Genomic DNA, 14,925 nt, shown 5'->3' on the forward strand with positions numbered 1-14,925 from the left:
GCGCACCGTAGCCATAGGCTGAACATAATCTACTTTTTGCATCGCGATACCAGGTAATATGATATGTGTGTGTCACTGGATCCCGTGTCTGCTTGGATATATTACAATGACAGTCTTTGACCAGCTACCACTTACATCGATGAAATGTTGGACATAGTCGTAGTCCCTTTTTGCAGGCAAACACTTTTAAACACGATAACAAGGACTGCATGTGGCACGCAACGCCCAACATTTCCTGGATGATTATGATGTTCCGTTGATTCCTTGTTGATGCTTACCTGATCTTTGACGAATTAAACACGTCTGGTCTCCGATTTAACAACGCCTCGCACACCAGAAATCTACACGAACTACAGTTGATGAGGTTTAGCAATGAGTAGTAGATGCATGATTGATAACCCAAGAGAACATTCAAGACTTCTTCCTCTCTATGGATCGTCGTCACAGTCGCTCTGGACACTCACGGCAGAGTCAAGCGCTACTAAACCCTGGACTTCGTGCAAGGCTATCGGGGCGCTTTAATACATTGCCCAGATCGGTAAATGTAATTATTTTACACTTATATAACAGTATTTGCAGCACCATTGAACTGTTACCTCTTCTTCTTGGTGTTGGATTCTTTTGGGCTATTATCTTTTCTCCTTCTTGGTAGACTGATCTACTCGTACAGTAGATTAAAGATGTACTAAAAAAAATCTTGAGTATTCTTTATTACAATAAGATCACTTAAAATTCTGTTACGAGTATATTGAAGAAAGATGTGCCGCAGAGAGAGAGAGAGATGCGGAAAGAAATTTTTCACAGCTTTCATTTCTTTCATTATTTAGGCGACCAAAGAAAAGCATGCGAAGAAAATGAATGACCACCACTCCAAGCGAACTTTTTAATACTTTGGAGTTATACTAGCAGAAGCATCGTTTCCGGCAATAACCCGCTCAGTACAAATTGAAGTCCCTTGCTTTCTAAATTCAGCTGTATAATCTAATTTAATTTCGTATCACATCAATTTCAATTTTTGTTCTTAAGTAACACTTAATAATAACAATAATAATTAATGGCTACTTGGCAATAGTGAAATTATTGTGCATTAATTCCGTCACTAAACAGACGTTCCCTAATCAATACTTTATTACTTTATGATATTGATTGACACTGGCTTTAAGCATGCAAATGTGACAGCAGACCTACGATTGCTAACCATATGTTATGTATATTATTGATTTTGTAAAATTTTCTCGGTTTACGTGCAGTGAATGAGCTATGCGTAGCTGGATGGTAGTTACGAAAATCCATTACAAGATTCATAAAATATTCATTCCATCGAGATAGCATTGAAATTAAAAGTAATAAGTTATATCCAACACAACTTCGCTATTATTGTATATTTCGATTCAGTTTCAGAGTCGTTTTAGTATTAATGTTTAAATGTTTCCCAAAACGCGATTGTAAGCAGAGGATGGATCCATTGTGGGTTTTATAAAGTCTCCCTCAATTCAAAATGTGAACAAGTATCATCGTCATCATTGTAACTTCTGTTATTCTTACCAGATTACGAAAGCTAGCTCCTGGCCCACTTAAGGTTTCTTTTAACGTCGAAATAGTTTGCTTCTAACACAGACGATGGCGCCACTGTCACCAATGTTAACATATACAATTAATACAATTAATACAACTAAAACAATCAAAAATAAAATGAATAATTAAAAAACTAAGCAAAAATGGATACAGTCTGGTAAACGGACGTTACAAAATCTAGGGAATGGTGCATGCCGATTTCACTTATTGTTGTTAGTTTCATTGTTGGAGGCCATCATTGTTAACTAAACAATCAACTTTATCTTCCATACTTGCTACCAGAAACTGACCAAACTTGGCACACCTATTTACGATTGGAATATCTAGGGAATGGCACATGCCGATCTCACATATTGTTGTGTTTAATTTTTGGAGGCCACCATTGTTAAATAAACAATCAACTTTATCTTCCATATTTGCTACCAGAAACTGAAAGAACTTTCGTCCGGCCCATATGACCTTTATTGAAAATATATTTCTCACGTGATCTCTTGAAGTGAACTATTTTGTTTTCCTGGATAATTGATCTCAACCTTGAAAATATTCTCCGCTAGGAACATCAAGTGTACCACCGCATACTGAAAGACTAGTTTAAAATATGAAAAGTCAAGTTTCCCACTAAAACAGTAAACTGATATTTCTGCTTTGACCCACCCTTGTTCCAATTTGCACATGCCTAACATAAGCGAATCGAGAAGCTTTTACGTACTACTATACTCAGCTAACCATTTTCACCTTGTCAGTTTTAATATCTTTCATCTGTCAATGTTTTATCAAGACGAAGGTTCCCCCGAACTTCTAGAATTCTCCCAAAAAATTTTTTGAAGAAATAGCATGTAGATGAAGAACGTGCTGATGAACGTAGTCACGTGCAGTGATACTTTTAGGTTTCCCTAGAGCTTTAGATCCCTCCCAACGAAATAGAAGAGGCTGGAGAAAACACTATCGTCCTTACCAGATTACTTAAACGAATTGAAAAGCTTTAGCGTACTGCTAACCTCAGCTAATCTCTTCACTTTGATGTAGCAGTCCTCAGTTTTAATACCAATATCGTCAAAGGTGTACCCAGTAAGTTTATTTAAGGGGGACCCAAAATTTTTTCAGGGAGGCAGACTTTTACATGCTAAAGGCGAACCGAAAATCGTGTTTCAGAATGTGAAAGACTACGCATATACAGTGGTGCTACATGTATTTAGCCGGTTCGCAAGAACCGGTTGTTAAAATATTTCGAGTTCGCAGAACCGTTTGTTATATCCATACATAAACACACACATACACACACACACACACACACACACACACACACACACATATATATATATATATATATATATATATATATATATATATATATATATATGGCCTAGCAAAGAGTGAAAGAAGTCAAACAAATTATGTTTCGGAAATCGAAAATAAACCACGCAGATCGTTTGTTCATCGTTTGGTCACGATTGTTCTCATAAAATGTTGATTTGTTCACGATTTATAAACACTTTATACCAAAAACAAAATGAGCGGTGTCAACTTCACGTAACAGAACCCATTTTCGAAAATTGAAAATAAAATATGCAGATAAGATTTTTCTATCTTTTGTATTTCTATTAGCATAATAAGTCTCTATTGCAAATTTCAGCTGGAAGGGAAAGCTTTTAAAATACACAATTTTCACAGCCAATAACAATTGACCTATTTGAAGAACATTACTTTGTTCTATACATACCAGATTATTAATGAAGGACGGAGGAAATGAAAAATTTTATTTTAAGGGTCTTTGTTTTTAGAAATTCTTACAGTTACAGAGTTAAACATATCTCTCAGAACAAGGTATAGGCGTTTATTTCTTAATCTCAAATGCTTAGATGTTAAGAATAAGAACTGATATCATACGAGTGAACTGGTGAGGGTTATCTATATTTGAAACATACATACCAATATCAAAAATTGTCTATCCATTGCTGGATGAAGGTCTTTCCAACACTTTGACAGCCATTTATCTTCAACGATTCGTCTCCAAGTTATTTGAAGTGGTACCGAATTTCATCACAACACCTTGCAGGTTGCTAATTTCACAAGAAAATTATACCTATCTATTTTCCTATATGTGTACTATCTCTTATTTTATATATACAGTAGAGCGTCAATTATCCGAACGTCGGTCAACCGAACGACCGCTTAACCGAACTGTGTACTCGCTCGCACCTGTTACTCTCCCACCCTACCGTCCATCATCCCCCTCACTCCCAAACCAAGTTTTCCACAGTAGTCGCCGCACTGAGCCACCGCTGGCGGAACATTGCTTCTAAGGGGGCCTTCATAAGGCGCTGCTGACCGGCCAAGCCGCCAGTCACTGTGTTTCAACAATCAGCACACTTCTGTCGGTTTGGCACTGGCTGTAGAAGTAGCGGCAGTATCAGAGCTGTTCACAGCAACAGCTGCGCCAGCTAAGAGTTGAGGCGTGCCGCTCCGCGCATGGCAAATAAACATGTACAGTTCGATTATCCGAACAAACCAGTTTTCCGAACACCCATGTCCCCCAATTATTTCGGATATAATCGACGCTCTACTGTATATATATATATATATATATATATATATATATATATATATATATATATATATATATATATATATATATATATATATATATATATACAAGGGATGGATAAAAAGTAATGGCACAATTGTTATAATTTACAAATGACTGTATTAGAAGGGAAAATACGTTCTACATTCCTTCAATGTAATCACCCCCCATGTCCACAACCTTCTGCCACACGTATGGAAGGCGCCGTACTCCGTCAGCACGTTGTTCTCTGGCTATGTCTCGCAGCGACCGCCCTACGGCATTGAGGATGGCCTGTCTGGTGTTGTATCGTTGTCCGCGAAGTGGTTGCTTCATCTTGGAAAACAGGTCATAATCGCACGGACTCATATACGGCGAATATGGTGGATGTTCCAGAATCTCCCAGTTCCAGGCACGTAAAAGGTCCGTCACGGCGGTAGCTGTGTGACAGCGTGCATTGTCGTGCAAAATGATTGGGGTCCGTGCCAAAAGATCAGGTCGCTTTCTCCGAAGTGCGGGACGCAGATGGTGTTGCAAGAACGTGCAGTAATATGGCGCATTCACAGTCTGCCCTGCTGGTACAGCATGGTGCAGGATAACCCCTTAGACATCATACGCCACTATCAACATTACCTTCACTCCTCCCTGACTAGGGCGCACAGTCTTTGGCCGAGGGGAACCGGGATGCTTCCATTCGTTGAATTGGCGCTTCAAACATGGTTCGTAGGATCGAACCCAGGTTTCATCAATGGTAACGATCCTGCTCAAGAAATTGTCACCCTCCCTCTGGTGGCGGTCCAGCAATTCTTGTGCCAGTGCATATCGGTACCATTTCTGCACCTCGGTAATGACATGTGGAACCCAAGGTGCTGCAATTTTGCGAAAACCCAGGATGTCGTTCAAAATGTGAAGCACAGTTTTATGGCACACCCCAACCTCTGCCGATAACTCACGCGCAGTCCACCGTCTATCCACGTCCAGCAAGGATGCAAGGAGCTGAATTGTCATGTTGTCCACTGGAGGTCGTCCAGAAAGTTAACGGTCTTCCACGTTCTGTCTGCCTTCACGAAACACTTTAACCCATCGAGCTACGGTGCGGTATGGCAACGCTGCATCACCACAGGTTTCCCGCAGTCCCTGAAAACATTCTCGTGCACTACGACCACGTGCCACTTTAATTTTGATCCACGAACGCTGTTCATGTTTAGTGAACATTGTGTTTAGAGCGCTTCCACTCGCGATACCAATTTGACGTCACTGCTCTCGTTGACTGACTGACTCAATAGCGTTCTCACTCATCTAAGTTCCTCAACTGAGATTGTCTTCTCCGGTGCTGCCACCTCGCGGTTCTCCGTCACTAGACTGGCGCGTGCCGGCAGGGTTGCCAGCACTTTTTATCCAACCTATATATATATATATATATATATATATATATATATATATATATATATATATATACAGAACCGGTTGTTAAAAAATTAGAAAAGCACGACAGCGCATATATTACCCATATTATTATTATTATTTGCAGTTGAAACACTGGTTTTGACATTAAGCAAAAATACAACTGTACCAATACTGTATACTGTAGGAACTGTACCAATAAACTATTCACAGGAAAAAAATTAGAACATCATGTTCGTGTGTTTTCTCGGAGTACTCCTGCTTCCTTCCACTTTCTCATTCCACCAATTCTTCCATTATCATTCACTTGCTTCAATCATAGTCTCCTTAGGCTTAAGAATATAAAAGTTGGATGTTAAATGGAAATATTTCATTTCGTTTTGATAATATCCACAACAATGGGCAAATACCATATAGCACAGCATTCCTAACCGTCACACAGCCTTGTTACGAACACAATTATTAACTTCTAATCATATTTAAAACCTGCATTCAACCTACATTCTGCCTACCCGGATTAAGGAAAGTCCGGATTGTAGGGATCCGAACTAACAAGTTTTACTCTAAACTTTTTTCCCTCGTAGAAATCAACTACTGTTAAATACAATATTAGACATCGTGTCAAACAGAAGGGAACTAAATTTTAACGACAAATCCTTAACATATACGTAATCTCAAAATTCGAACAGCAAAAAAATGTCGACTGGGGCAGGAATCGAAAGAGCGTCTCAGCTTACAGTGCCAATGCAGTAACAACGACGCTACTCAGTCTTACCCCTAATCGCTTCTCACCACTAGCTCGATAGTTGTGAATAGAGGTATAGAATAAGCACTTCTGTACATTACTATTTCAGCACTCTTCCATGAAAGAAATGCCCGGATTAGCAAGTATATTATATTCAGCTTCATACAACTTTCTGGTTAGTGATGAGCAATCCATCTACATTCGATTATATTAAAGTATCTTTACATTCAATCAGTCTTATAAAAAACAGAATTTCAATTAGAGAGTGATATATTATTAGAATTGCACTTGGGAAATGTTCGTGCAACCGAAAACGCGCGTTTGTTGTCACACATTTATTTCAGTCACTGAAATCTGTCAAGATGACTGTTTGCAAGACAAATATCAGCAGTGATACGTGGATGTCTCGTCTAGTAGCGGGAACAGAGAAACCTACTTAAAATGATTCGTGAGAGTAACATTACACTAAATGTTCCATGCAGTGATAGAAGGAACATTTGGGAAAACTCTTCTTTCGCTGTTCTATCTGTCAAACGATCCTATATATATATAAAACTTATTTTCAATGGTTGAGTGTACTGTAATGCAGCGTCGAACTTTTTTTTTTTATTACGATTTTATTTTTATACTATTAATATTAAAAGGAATAGCCTATTTCACCCAATAATAAAGGCAAAGAGTTTAAATCATACTTACGGTTACGACACATTGTCTACAAATTCATTGTGTCTTAAGAAAATAAATAAATCCTGTTCTTCAAGTTGGTCTTAACTTTTAATCTTTGAGCCTCTTGCGTACATTCTTTGAAAATTAGAAGTTATCTATATAATACAGAATGTTAATTGGGTTGTATCGAATTTATTTTCAAAGCGTTTTTACCCTATGAAAAACCGTGCTGCCATACTATATCTGTCCTATCAGACCGCTACCATTGTGGACTATCGCCGGACACCTCAACTTCCGCTGCAAGAAACTACGTTGGAGCATGAGAATTTCCTCCTATTCCTCCCTGCAGGTTTTCTATAGGCTAGTGAAAGTACTAAGAAGGCAATGTTGTAAACGTCGTTTCAACAGTCCAAATTAGCACAAATGCATTGGTCTAGTGTCATGGCTTTTAAGAAGAATGTCATGGAAAGAAATTATATTGATTATCGTTCCCTCCTTCATCTCATGATAAAACCAGAGAGATGACCTAGCGAAATGGCTAGACGCTTTGTCCAAGTGGCCGCACCTGGTTCCTGTTGGCTTCGTACAAATGAAGGATGTCTTTGGTATAAATTGGAGCCATAATGGATTCCTGGAAAAAGACAATACTCACCATAACTTATTTATTCACCTTACTACCTCCAACTATATCCGGCACAAACATGATTCCGTGCGGGAATCGTTCTCGGCATTAGGGATTAAGTTCTTACGTCGCTTGCCAGAGATGTCACGGTTAGTGATTGCTCGAATGTTACCATTACGCGTAAAATATAGAAATTATCCACTATTATAACCTTCCCTTTTGTAGCTGCCACTTTCTTCCTTCTTCTTCTCCCATTTTGACTCTCTAAGTACTCTCGTGCAGTTTACAACGGTTCATTTTACGTTCAATGTGTGTGGAAGTAAGTTGTGAACCCGGCCTTTATGTACTCACTGCAGGCCAAGACGGCGACAAATGACGTGGCTAACAGTATAAATTATTCATTGCAGCTTTGGAAAATTTAAGATGGCTAATAAAACTTCAACTGACCAAAGCAGTATGCCTATATATATTTTAAGATTATATATTTGTGCTACAGTTTTGGCTATGTAACATAGCCTTCCTCAGACACATTATTAGCCGAAACTGTAAAACAAATATATAATCTTAAAATATATACAGGCATACTGCTTTGGTCAGTTGAAGTTTTATTGGCTAACAATGGACTACGCCACATTTATTATCTGTGCAATGCCACGTTGGGGTGGTTGATATTAGCTTGCCAGTCCATTAATTCCCCGAAGCACGTCTCACTTGCTGATAACCTTGGACGAGTCCCTTTTGCTAGGAAACGTTTTTGCATGGGCACCATTTGTGTTTGCCTGACCACGATATATTTAGCTATAATCACTCTCATAAAAGCTGGCAAAATTTTTTTTTTTTTACAAGGGGACAAGAGATCCACACACAAGCAAGTCGCGAATATACACACCTTGATGCATATACTACTTCATTAAAAACAATTATTATTGCCGCATATTGTATAACTTTATTAACTATAGTAAATATATTAAATACTGTAAATGAGTAAGCAAATGCAATATTTTGACATGTATTTCGAAGAAGTGAAATCTCTGTCGAAAATGCAGGGGAGAGCACGGCACCTATCCCTTCTTGCCCTCCGGTAAGAATGCCCATAGTAATTTTGATGGTCAAACAATTTTCCCAACACTGTTTCACTTTTCGGTTTTTTTGAGCTCCTCCGTGGCTAAGCGGTTAGCATACGCGCATTTGGCGTGGGAGACCCGGGTTCGATTCCCGGCGGGAGCACATGTGGTTCGGATTCCACGTTAATCAGTAGGTCCACGTCTCATATAGCCTCGCTGCTGAAAGGGACGTTAAACTCAACTCAACTTGAGCAACTTTTCGGTTTTACCAAAAATGTGCGTGAACAAGTGATAATGTACCCTCCCCAATAACGGTTTACTTTTGGTACCATTTCACTATCATCAACAAAACATTCCGATGACACTAATTTTTGTTTCTGGTGTAAGTACACAGATCATAGTACCGTTGCCAAATCGGTGGAATATAAAATTATCCATCTTCTATATTAACTTCTATGGTATATAACAGCAGTTACATACACAAATTTAAAAAGATAAATTCTTTAACATTTAATAAGCGTGCATTTCATTGGCTATATACATTATCTAATCTTGCACAAATAAAATGAGCTCCTTCGTGGCTAAGCGGACAGTGTACGCGCCTTTGGCGTGGGAGACCCGGGTTCGTTTTCCGGCAGGAGCTCATGTTCGTTTCCCGGCTCACTTCGGATTCCACGTTAATCAGCAGGTCCCGTCTCATATAGTCTCGCCGCTGAAAGGGATGTTAAAATCAACTCATATAAATTGAATATCATATTGAAAACTGGTGCGGTCACAAACTTAAATACGACCGTTCGGCACAGCTGGCTCAAAGGTGTTGTTCTGATACAATATTTTGTATAAGGTGCTAAATTAGAAGCCCGTCAAATATAAATATTCTATTCAAACATTTCATAGCAAAAAAATCGCCCAATAATGAAAGAACTTTTTGACCAACACATTTACGACCAACCAAATTAAACATGTTTTGGGGTTCGTTTTAAACATGTCAAGGTGTCTTTCAGCCAGTTTGAGAAGGGCTACAGCCAAATCATTTTTAGTTGTGATTTGTAGTACGCACACCGAATTCAAATGCTGTTACTTTTTACTCTTGAGACTGAAGTTCATTTTCTCTTAATTTTCGTAGATTCTCAGGGATACAAGTTCACTCGAACAGTCGGGAGCTCCATTCTTTCACCCATGAACGGAGCTAAATCAAGATAATGCGAAGCTTCGTTGTCTCTGTTATCTTTATTACAACTAAAGTCAATAAAATATTCTACCTACGAATATCATGCTTTGACCATTTTTTAAAAAAATCTGACTGCAGAGACACATGCGTAAAATGAAGTTCCTTACCTCATTCATATCGTCTTTAGATTTGGAAAGTGACGACGCCATGTTGGAACAGCCAATGTTGCACGCATATCTGTCTCCTGTGCGACTGTATGCTTCCATACATGCTGAAAAGGAAAATAGATTGTAGATATAGTGTAAAATATATAATTACAAATGAAATTAAATCCTTCAGATTACTATCCCACGATTATACCCTTTAGACTAAGAGAGACGGATGATTAAGGCAAGTCAATGATGATGGAAGAATCAGTGAAATGAGAATGTGGAAGGAAACAGGAGTACGCCGACAAAAACTCACGAACACGATGTTATCCACCACAAAGTTACTAGGCCGGGGATTGAACCAGGGTAGGGATGGGACCGAGACGGCCTTTTATATACCGAGACGAGACCGAGACCGAGACCGAGACGGCCTTTTGTTTACCGAGACGAGACCGAGACCGAGACGGAGCTCTATAAATCGAGACGAGACTTAGGTCAGTCTCGAAAGTCTCGGTCTCGTCTCGAATATTGATATAGACAACTATTAAGATTGACCTTTACTCATAATTTCTTTCGTTGCTGTATAAGGTAATATGGGAACAGTTGACTAATGTTCAGTGTCGTATTTAGGGGATGGCTTTCGGACTGAAGCCCCTCCCGAAATAGATTTGCGATCATTTTTCGCATTGCACGTACAACACAAATATTTCTTACTCGTTCTCAAGCCTCTCCCCAAGCAAAATCCACTGCTGATGTGTATATTCATCTCTGTCTCTCTCTCTCTCAATATATATACCAGCGGATCCAGGATATGATCGAGGGAGGGGCTAAACCATAGTTTGACATTTTATCCAGTGTAAGGAAAGAAGTAGGATTGAAGCCCATTTTATACAGTGTATAGTTGAGCATCAAGGGGAGGTATAACCCCTTTAACACTTCCCTTGGATCCTCGCCGTATATCATATCTCATATAAGTAAAAGAAAGAGTTTGTTTGTCTGTGTGTCTGCGTGCCTGTCTTTCTGATTGCCTGTGTGCGGCCTGGGGACCAGACGAGAGGAGAGTCCAAGAGTTACGAAATTTGGGTGAAAAGTATCATGTCCCAAGACTCAGACCAAGAAGAAGCTTTTGAGGAGCGTTTACCGGGACATGTAAAAGTAGTAGAAAATGACCGATATTATCGTCGAATACATAGTTATCGCAGTCGCTGAGATCAATGATGATACTTCCATTAGCGATGACTATCAAAGTCAGCTAGCTACCAGTGCATGCGGGCCGTGGTTCACTTGCGGGGGAGGGGAGTACCGAGACGTAAAAGTAATACAAAATGACCGATATTAGTGTCAAATAGTTTTCGCGTTTTCTGAGATCAATGGTGAAACTCGGATCGCATTAACCTCCAAATTCACCCCTATTCAGCTGCGGGCCGGAGTTCACAGAAGGGATACCGAGACATGTAAAGGTAATCCAAAATGACCGATATTAGTGTCAAATACATAGTTTTCGCGGTTGCTGAGATAGTGATACTCCCACAGGACTTCCAAATACTGGTCCCATGTGAAGAATGGGCATTTCATCAAGTTATATATAATAGTCATATATATTAAAAATGTTGAATTTTTTTAACATGCTGTGTGAAATATGGAAGGGGAAATTCTTCTAGATACTCTGCAATACCACTAGATAAACACGCAATGTTGCCAACGCAACATAAAGTTGTAATTTCTCAAATTGCACTACGTTTGATATTATATATTTCTGTTCAGTTAATTTAGTTTAGTGTGTGGGTTTTCTCGGGGTTCTCCCGTTTCCTCCCACTTTCTTCATTCCACCATTTCATTCATCTCTCATCATCACAGTCTCCTTTAGCCTAACCGGCATAGCCGTGGGACGTAAAACTCAAAAATTTCATTTCATTTTTTAATTGAGTTTAACGCCTCTTTCAGCAGCGAGGTTATGTGAGACTGAACCTACTGATTAACATTGAATCTAAACCAAATGAGCTCCCGCCGGGAATCTAACGAAATAGGTCAACTGCTTAGCCACGAAAGAGCTCTACATATTTATAATTTAGATATTAAATAAAACCATAATACTACATACATTATTCATTGTAACAAAGGACAATACATATCACTAACACCAACATTTTGGAGATCTCTAATAACTCAAATGGCAGGAACATTATAACATTAGTGTTCAGTAGTTTTAATTACAACAAGTCTCAGTTACATTATTTTAAGCAGTGTTGCGAACTTAAATAAATTGCTAAATATTATTATAAATATAGTGCAAATAACGTAGCTAAAGTGCAAAATGATTTAAAATTACTCGTAATTTGTTTTATGGTACAAGAATGTTTTCAAAACACGATGTTTTTCATAGTCTATGGGCTACTTATAATGTTAATGTCAAAGTTTTCGTTCCAGCAATACATGTACAAGCAAATTGTATTTGAAGTTAAATGCAATTGATAACTTTTCAGTAGCACTAGTTGTTCTCCCTAAGCCTTAAACCTGGTGTATTTTTTTTTTAGATTAAAACACTGCTTTATTAAAATTTTAATTACACCCTAACTGCATTTCATTTGTTATAGTTTGACCACCGACTACCTAAAACTCGATCCATACCATGTAGCTATATGCAATTATTCAAAGACTTACAGTTAGTAATATACATTGTGTTGATTTTTGGTTTGTTTTGTTTTAGTTTAACGTCTCACGATTATGCTAAGGCGGCTAAAGGAGACGTGGAGTTACTAATCATAGTGGAATCCGATAAACTTCGGTCGTTGAACATTACCGCCGCCGGGAATCGAACTCGGGACCATGCGAACCAAAATCAAGCGTACTAGCCATTACAGCAAATGGGGGTTCTTACATTGTGTTGATTTAAATAATTGAGTCAGTGTTGCCAGATCCGAAAATCAAAAAGTAGCGTGTCTGTGCTCCAAAAGTGGAGGATATGAACTATTTGTAGCCCAAATATATAGAAATGAATTATTTGGCAACTAATGACTGGTACTAATGAAATAATGTTTAAAATAGACCGAAAAATGTGATGGACATATTGCAAGACGAAATTATGATCGATAGACGAAAACAATTTTAGATTGGATACCACGTGACAAAATCAGGAACCACTGGGGAGTAACCTGGAAAAGAATTACCCAAGATAGATAGTTGTAGAGAAAACTTGGGAAGACTTCAACCAGCAGTGGATTGATAATGCTTGATTATGATGATGGTGATGATTTTATATCGAGATCTCAGAGGTAAACTAAACCAAGTCATAATTTCGTAATTTTACAGGAGAAGCGAAAAACCGGTTCCTTAACCAAGATCTATAATACTGTTTTTCAAACTATACTAAGTAGTTACAAAGTAGTAAGATGGCTTTAGACTTACATTATTACACCACTAGAAAGAACATAGTCAATTAAAAAACGTATTCTAACTCAATTTGACCAAAAAGTGACTTAATATAGTCTACCACTAATGTTCATATATATATATATATATATATATATATATATATATATATATATATATATATATATATATATATATATATATATATATACTGTATAAATTTACTAGGTAAGTTAGGGTAAAATTGGATCCAAAATTTAACGAAAGTCATACAGCGAAAAGAAATATATTTTTGACTATTAATACTTCATGTTGCTGCAAAACTACGAAAATGAATACAAAAGAATACTAGAATGTTAAGAATCACTTGTTTTGGCGAGAGAGAGAAAATAGATACAGCTAGCTCGAATTACCTATTTATAATATGTATATTCATGTTTCGCAAGTAATTTTCAATCAATATAAAATTTCAACGTAATGAACGCACGATTGGTTTTCTCGAATAAAGATGCACCACTAAGTGCTCAGGAATAAGCTTAATCTATGTTACGGCAGTGGATATACCAGGTGTGTTAGTTGAAGTTTGCCGGTTTTACCGTTAGATGTCTCTAGCAATATGTATACATTTCTATGATGCGGCATGTACGTCATTTGTTTCTGTAAACATTAACCTTAAAAAATACACAAGTCACATTCGGCCAATAGAATAATATCAGAGTTGTTTACCTCAGTGAATATGGCGAGTTTCGTTCCAAGTAAATCGCATTTGCGGTATGCATTGCTGTTCTTATTTCATCAAAAGAAAAAAGCAGTTGAAGCTCATCAGTTGCTGGTAGAAATCTACGGTGAACATGCTCCAGTGATTAGAACATGCGAGACATGGTTTCGTCAATTTAAAAGTGGAGATTTCGATTTGACAGACAAAGAACATCCTGGTGCAGCGAAAATTTCAAAGACGAGGAATTGCAGGCGTTATTAGATGAAGACCCAACCCAATCGCAAGCAACATTAGCACAAACACTAAATGTGACTCGAGGAGCAATTTCCCAACGTTTAAAAGCCATGGGAAAGATCCAGAAGTATGGAAAATGGGTGCCACACCAACTGACGGATAGACAAATGGAAAAGCGAAACACCATGTGTGAAATCCTGCTTCAACGGTTCGAAAGGAAATCATTTTTGCATGGAATTGTCACGGGGGCGAAAAATGGATTGATTTTGAGAACCCGAAGCGAAAAATATCATGGCTTCCACCTGGTAAAGCCGGCCCATTGACGGCAAAGCCAAATCGCTTTGGCCGTAAGGCAATGCTCTGTGTTTGGTGGGACCAGTGTGGTGTGGTGTACTATGAGTTCTTAAGACCTTGTGAAATAGTGAATACGGATCGCTACAGACAACAAATTATTAATTTGAATCATGCGTTGATCGAAAAACTGCCGGAATGGGCCCGAAGACATGGCTAGGTTATAATGCAACATGACAACGCGCCGTCTCATACCGCTAAACTGGTGCAGGACACATTAAAAACACTTAATTGGGAAATATTACCGCACCCGCCGAACTCTACAGACCTCGCCCCGTCGGACTATCACCTTTT

At 38.4% G+C, this 14,925-nt stretch overlaps 1 protein-coding gene across 1 annotated transcript in view; it reads right to left on the reverse strand.

The window, feature by feature from the left end:
* LOC145673324 (transmembrane protein 59-like) overlaps window positions 1-14,925 on the reverse strand; it is a 347,898-nt gene that overhangs the window by 187,926 nt on the left and 145,047 nt on the right. Inside the window, exon 3 of the mRNA XM_081742921.1 lies at window positions 9,978-10,081. Coding sequence (XP_081599047.1) covers window positions 9,978-10,081 — 104 coding nt within the window. The remainder of the gene's footprint in view (window positions 1-9,977; window positions 10,082-14,925) is intronic.

The sequence above is a fragment of the Thermobia domestica genome, chromosome 16, assembly GCF_964235325.1.
Source record: "Thermobia domestica chromosome 16, izTheDome1.hap1.1, whole genome shotgun sequence".
NCBI classification, from domain to species: Eukaryota; Metazoa; Arthropoda; class Insecta; order Zygentoma; family Lepismatidae; genus Thermobia; species Thermobia domestica.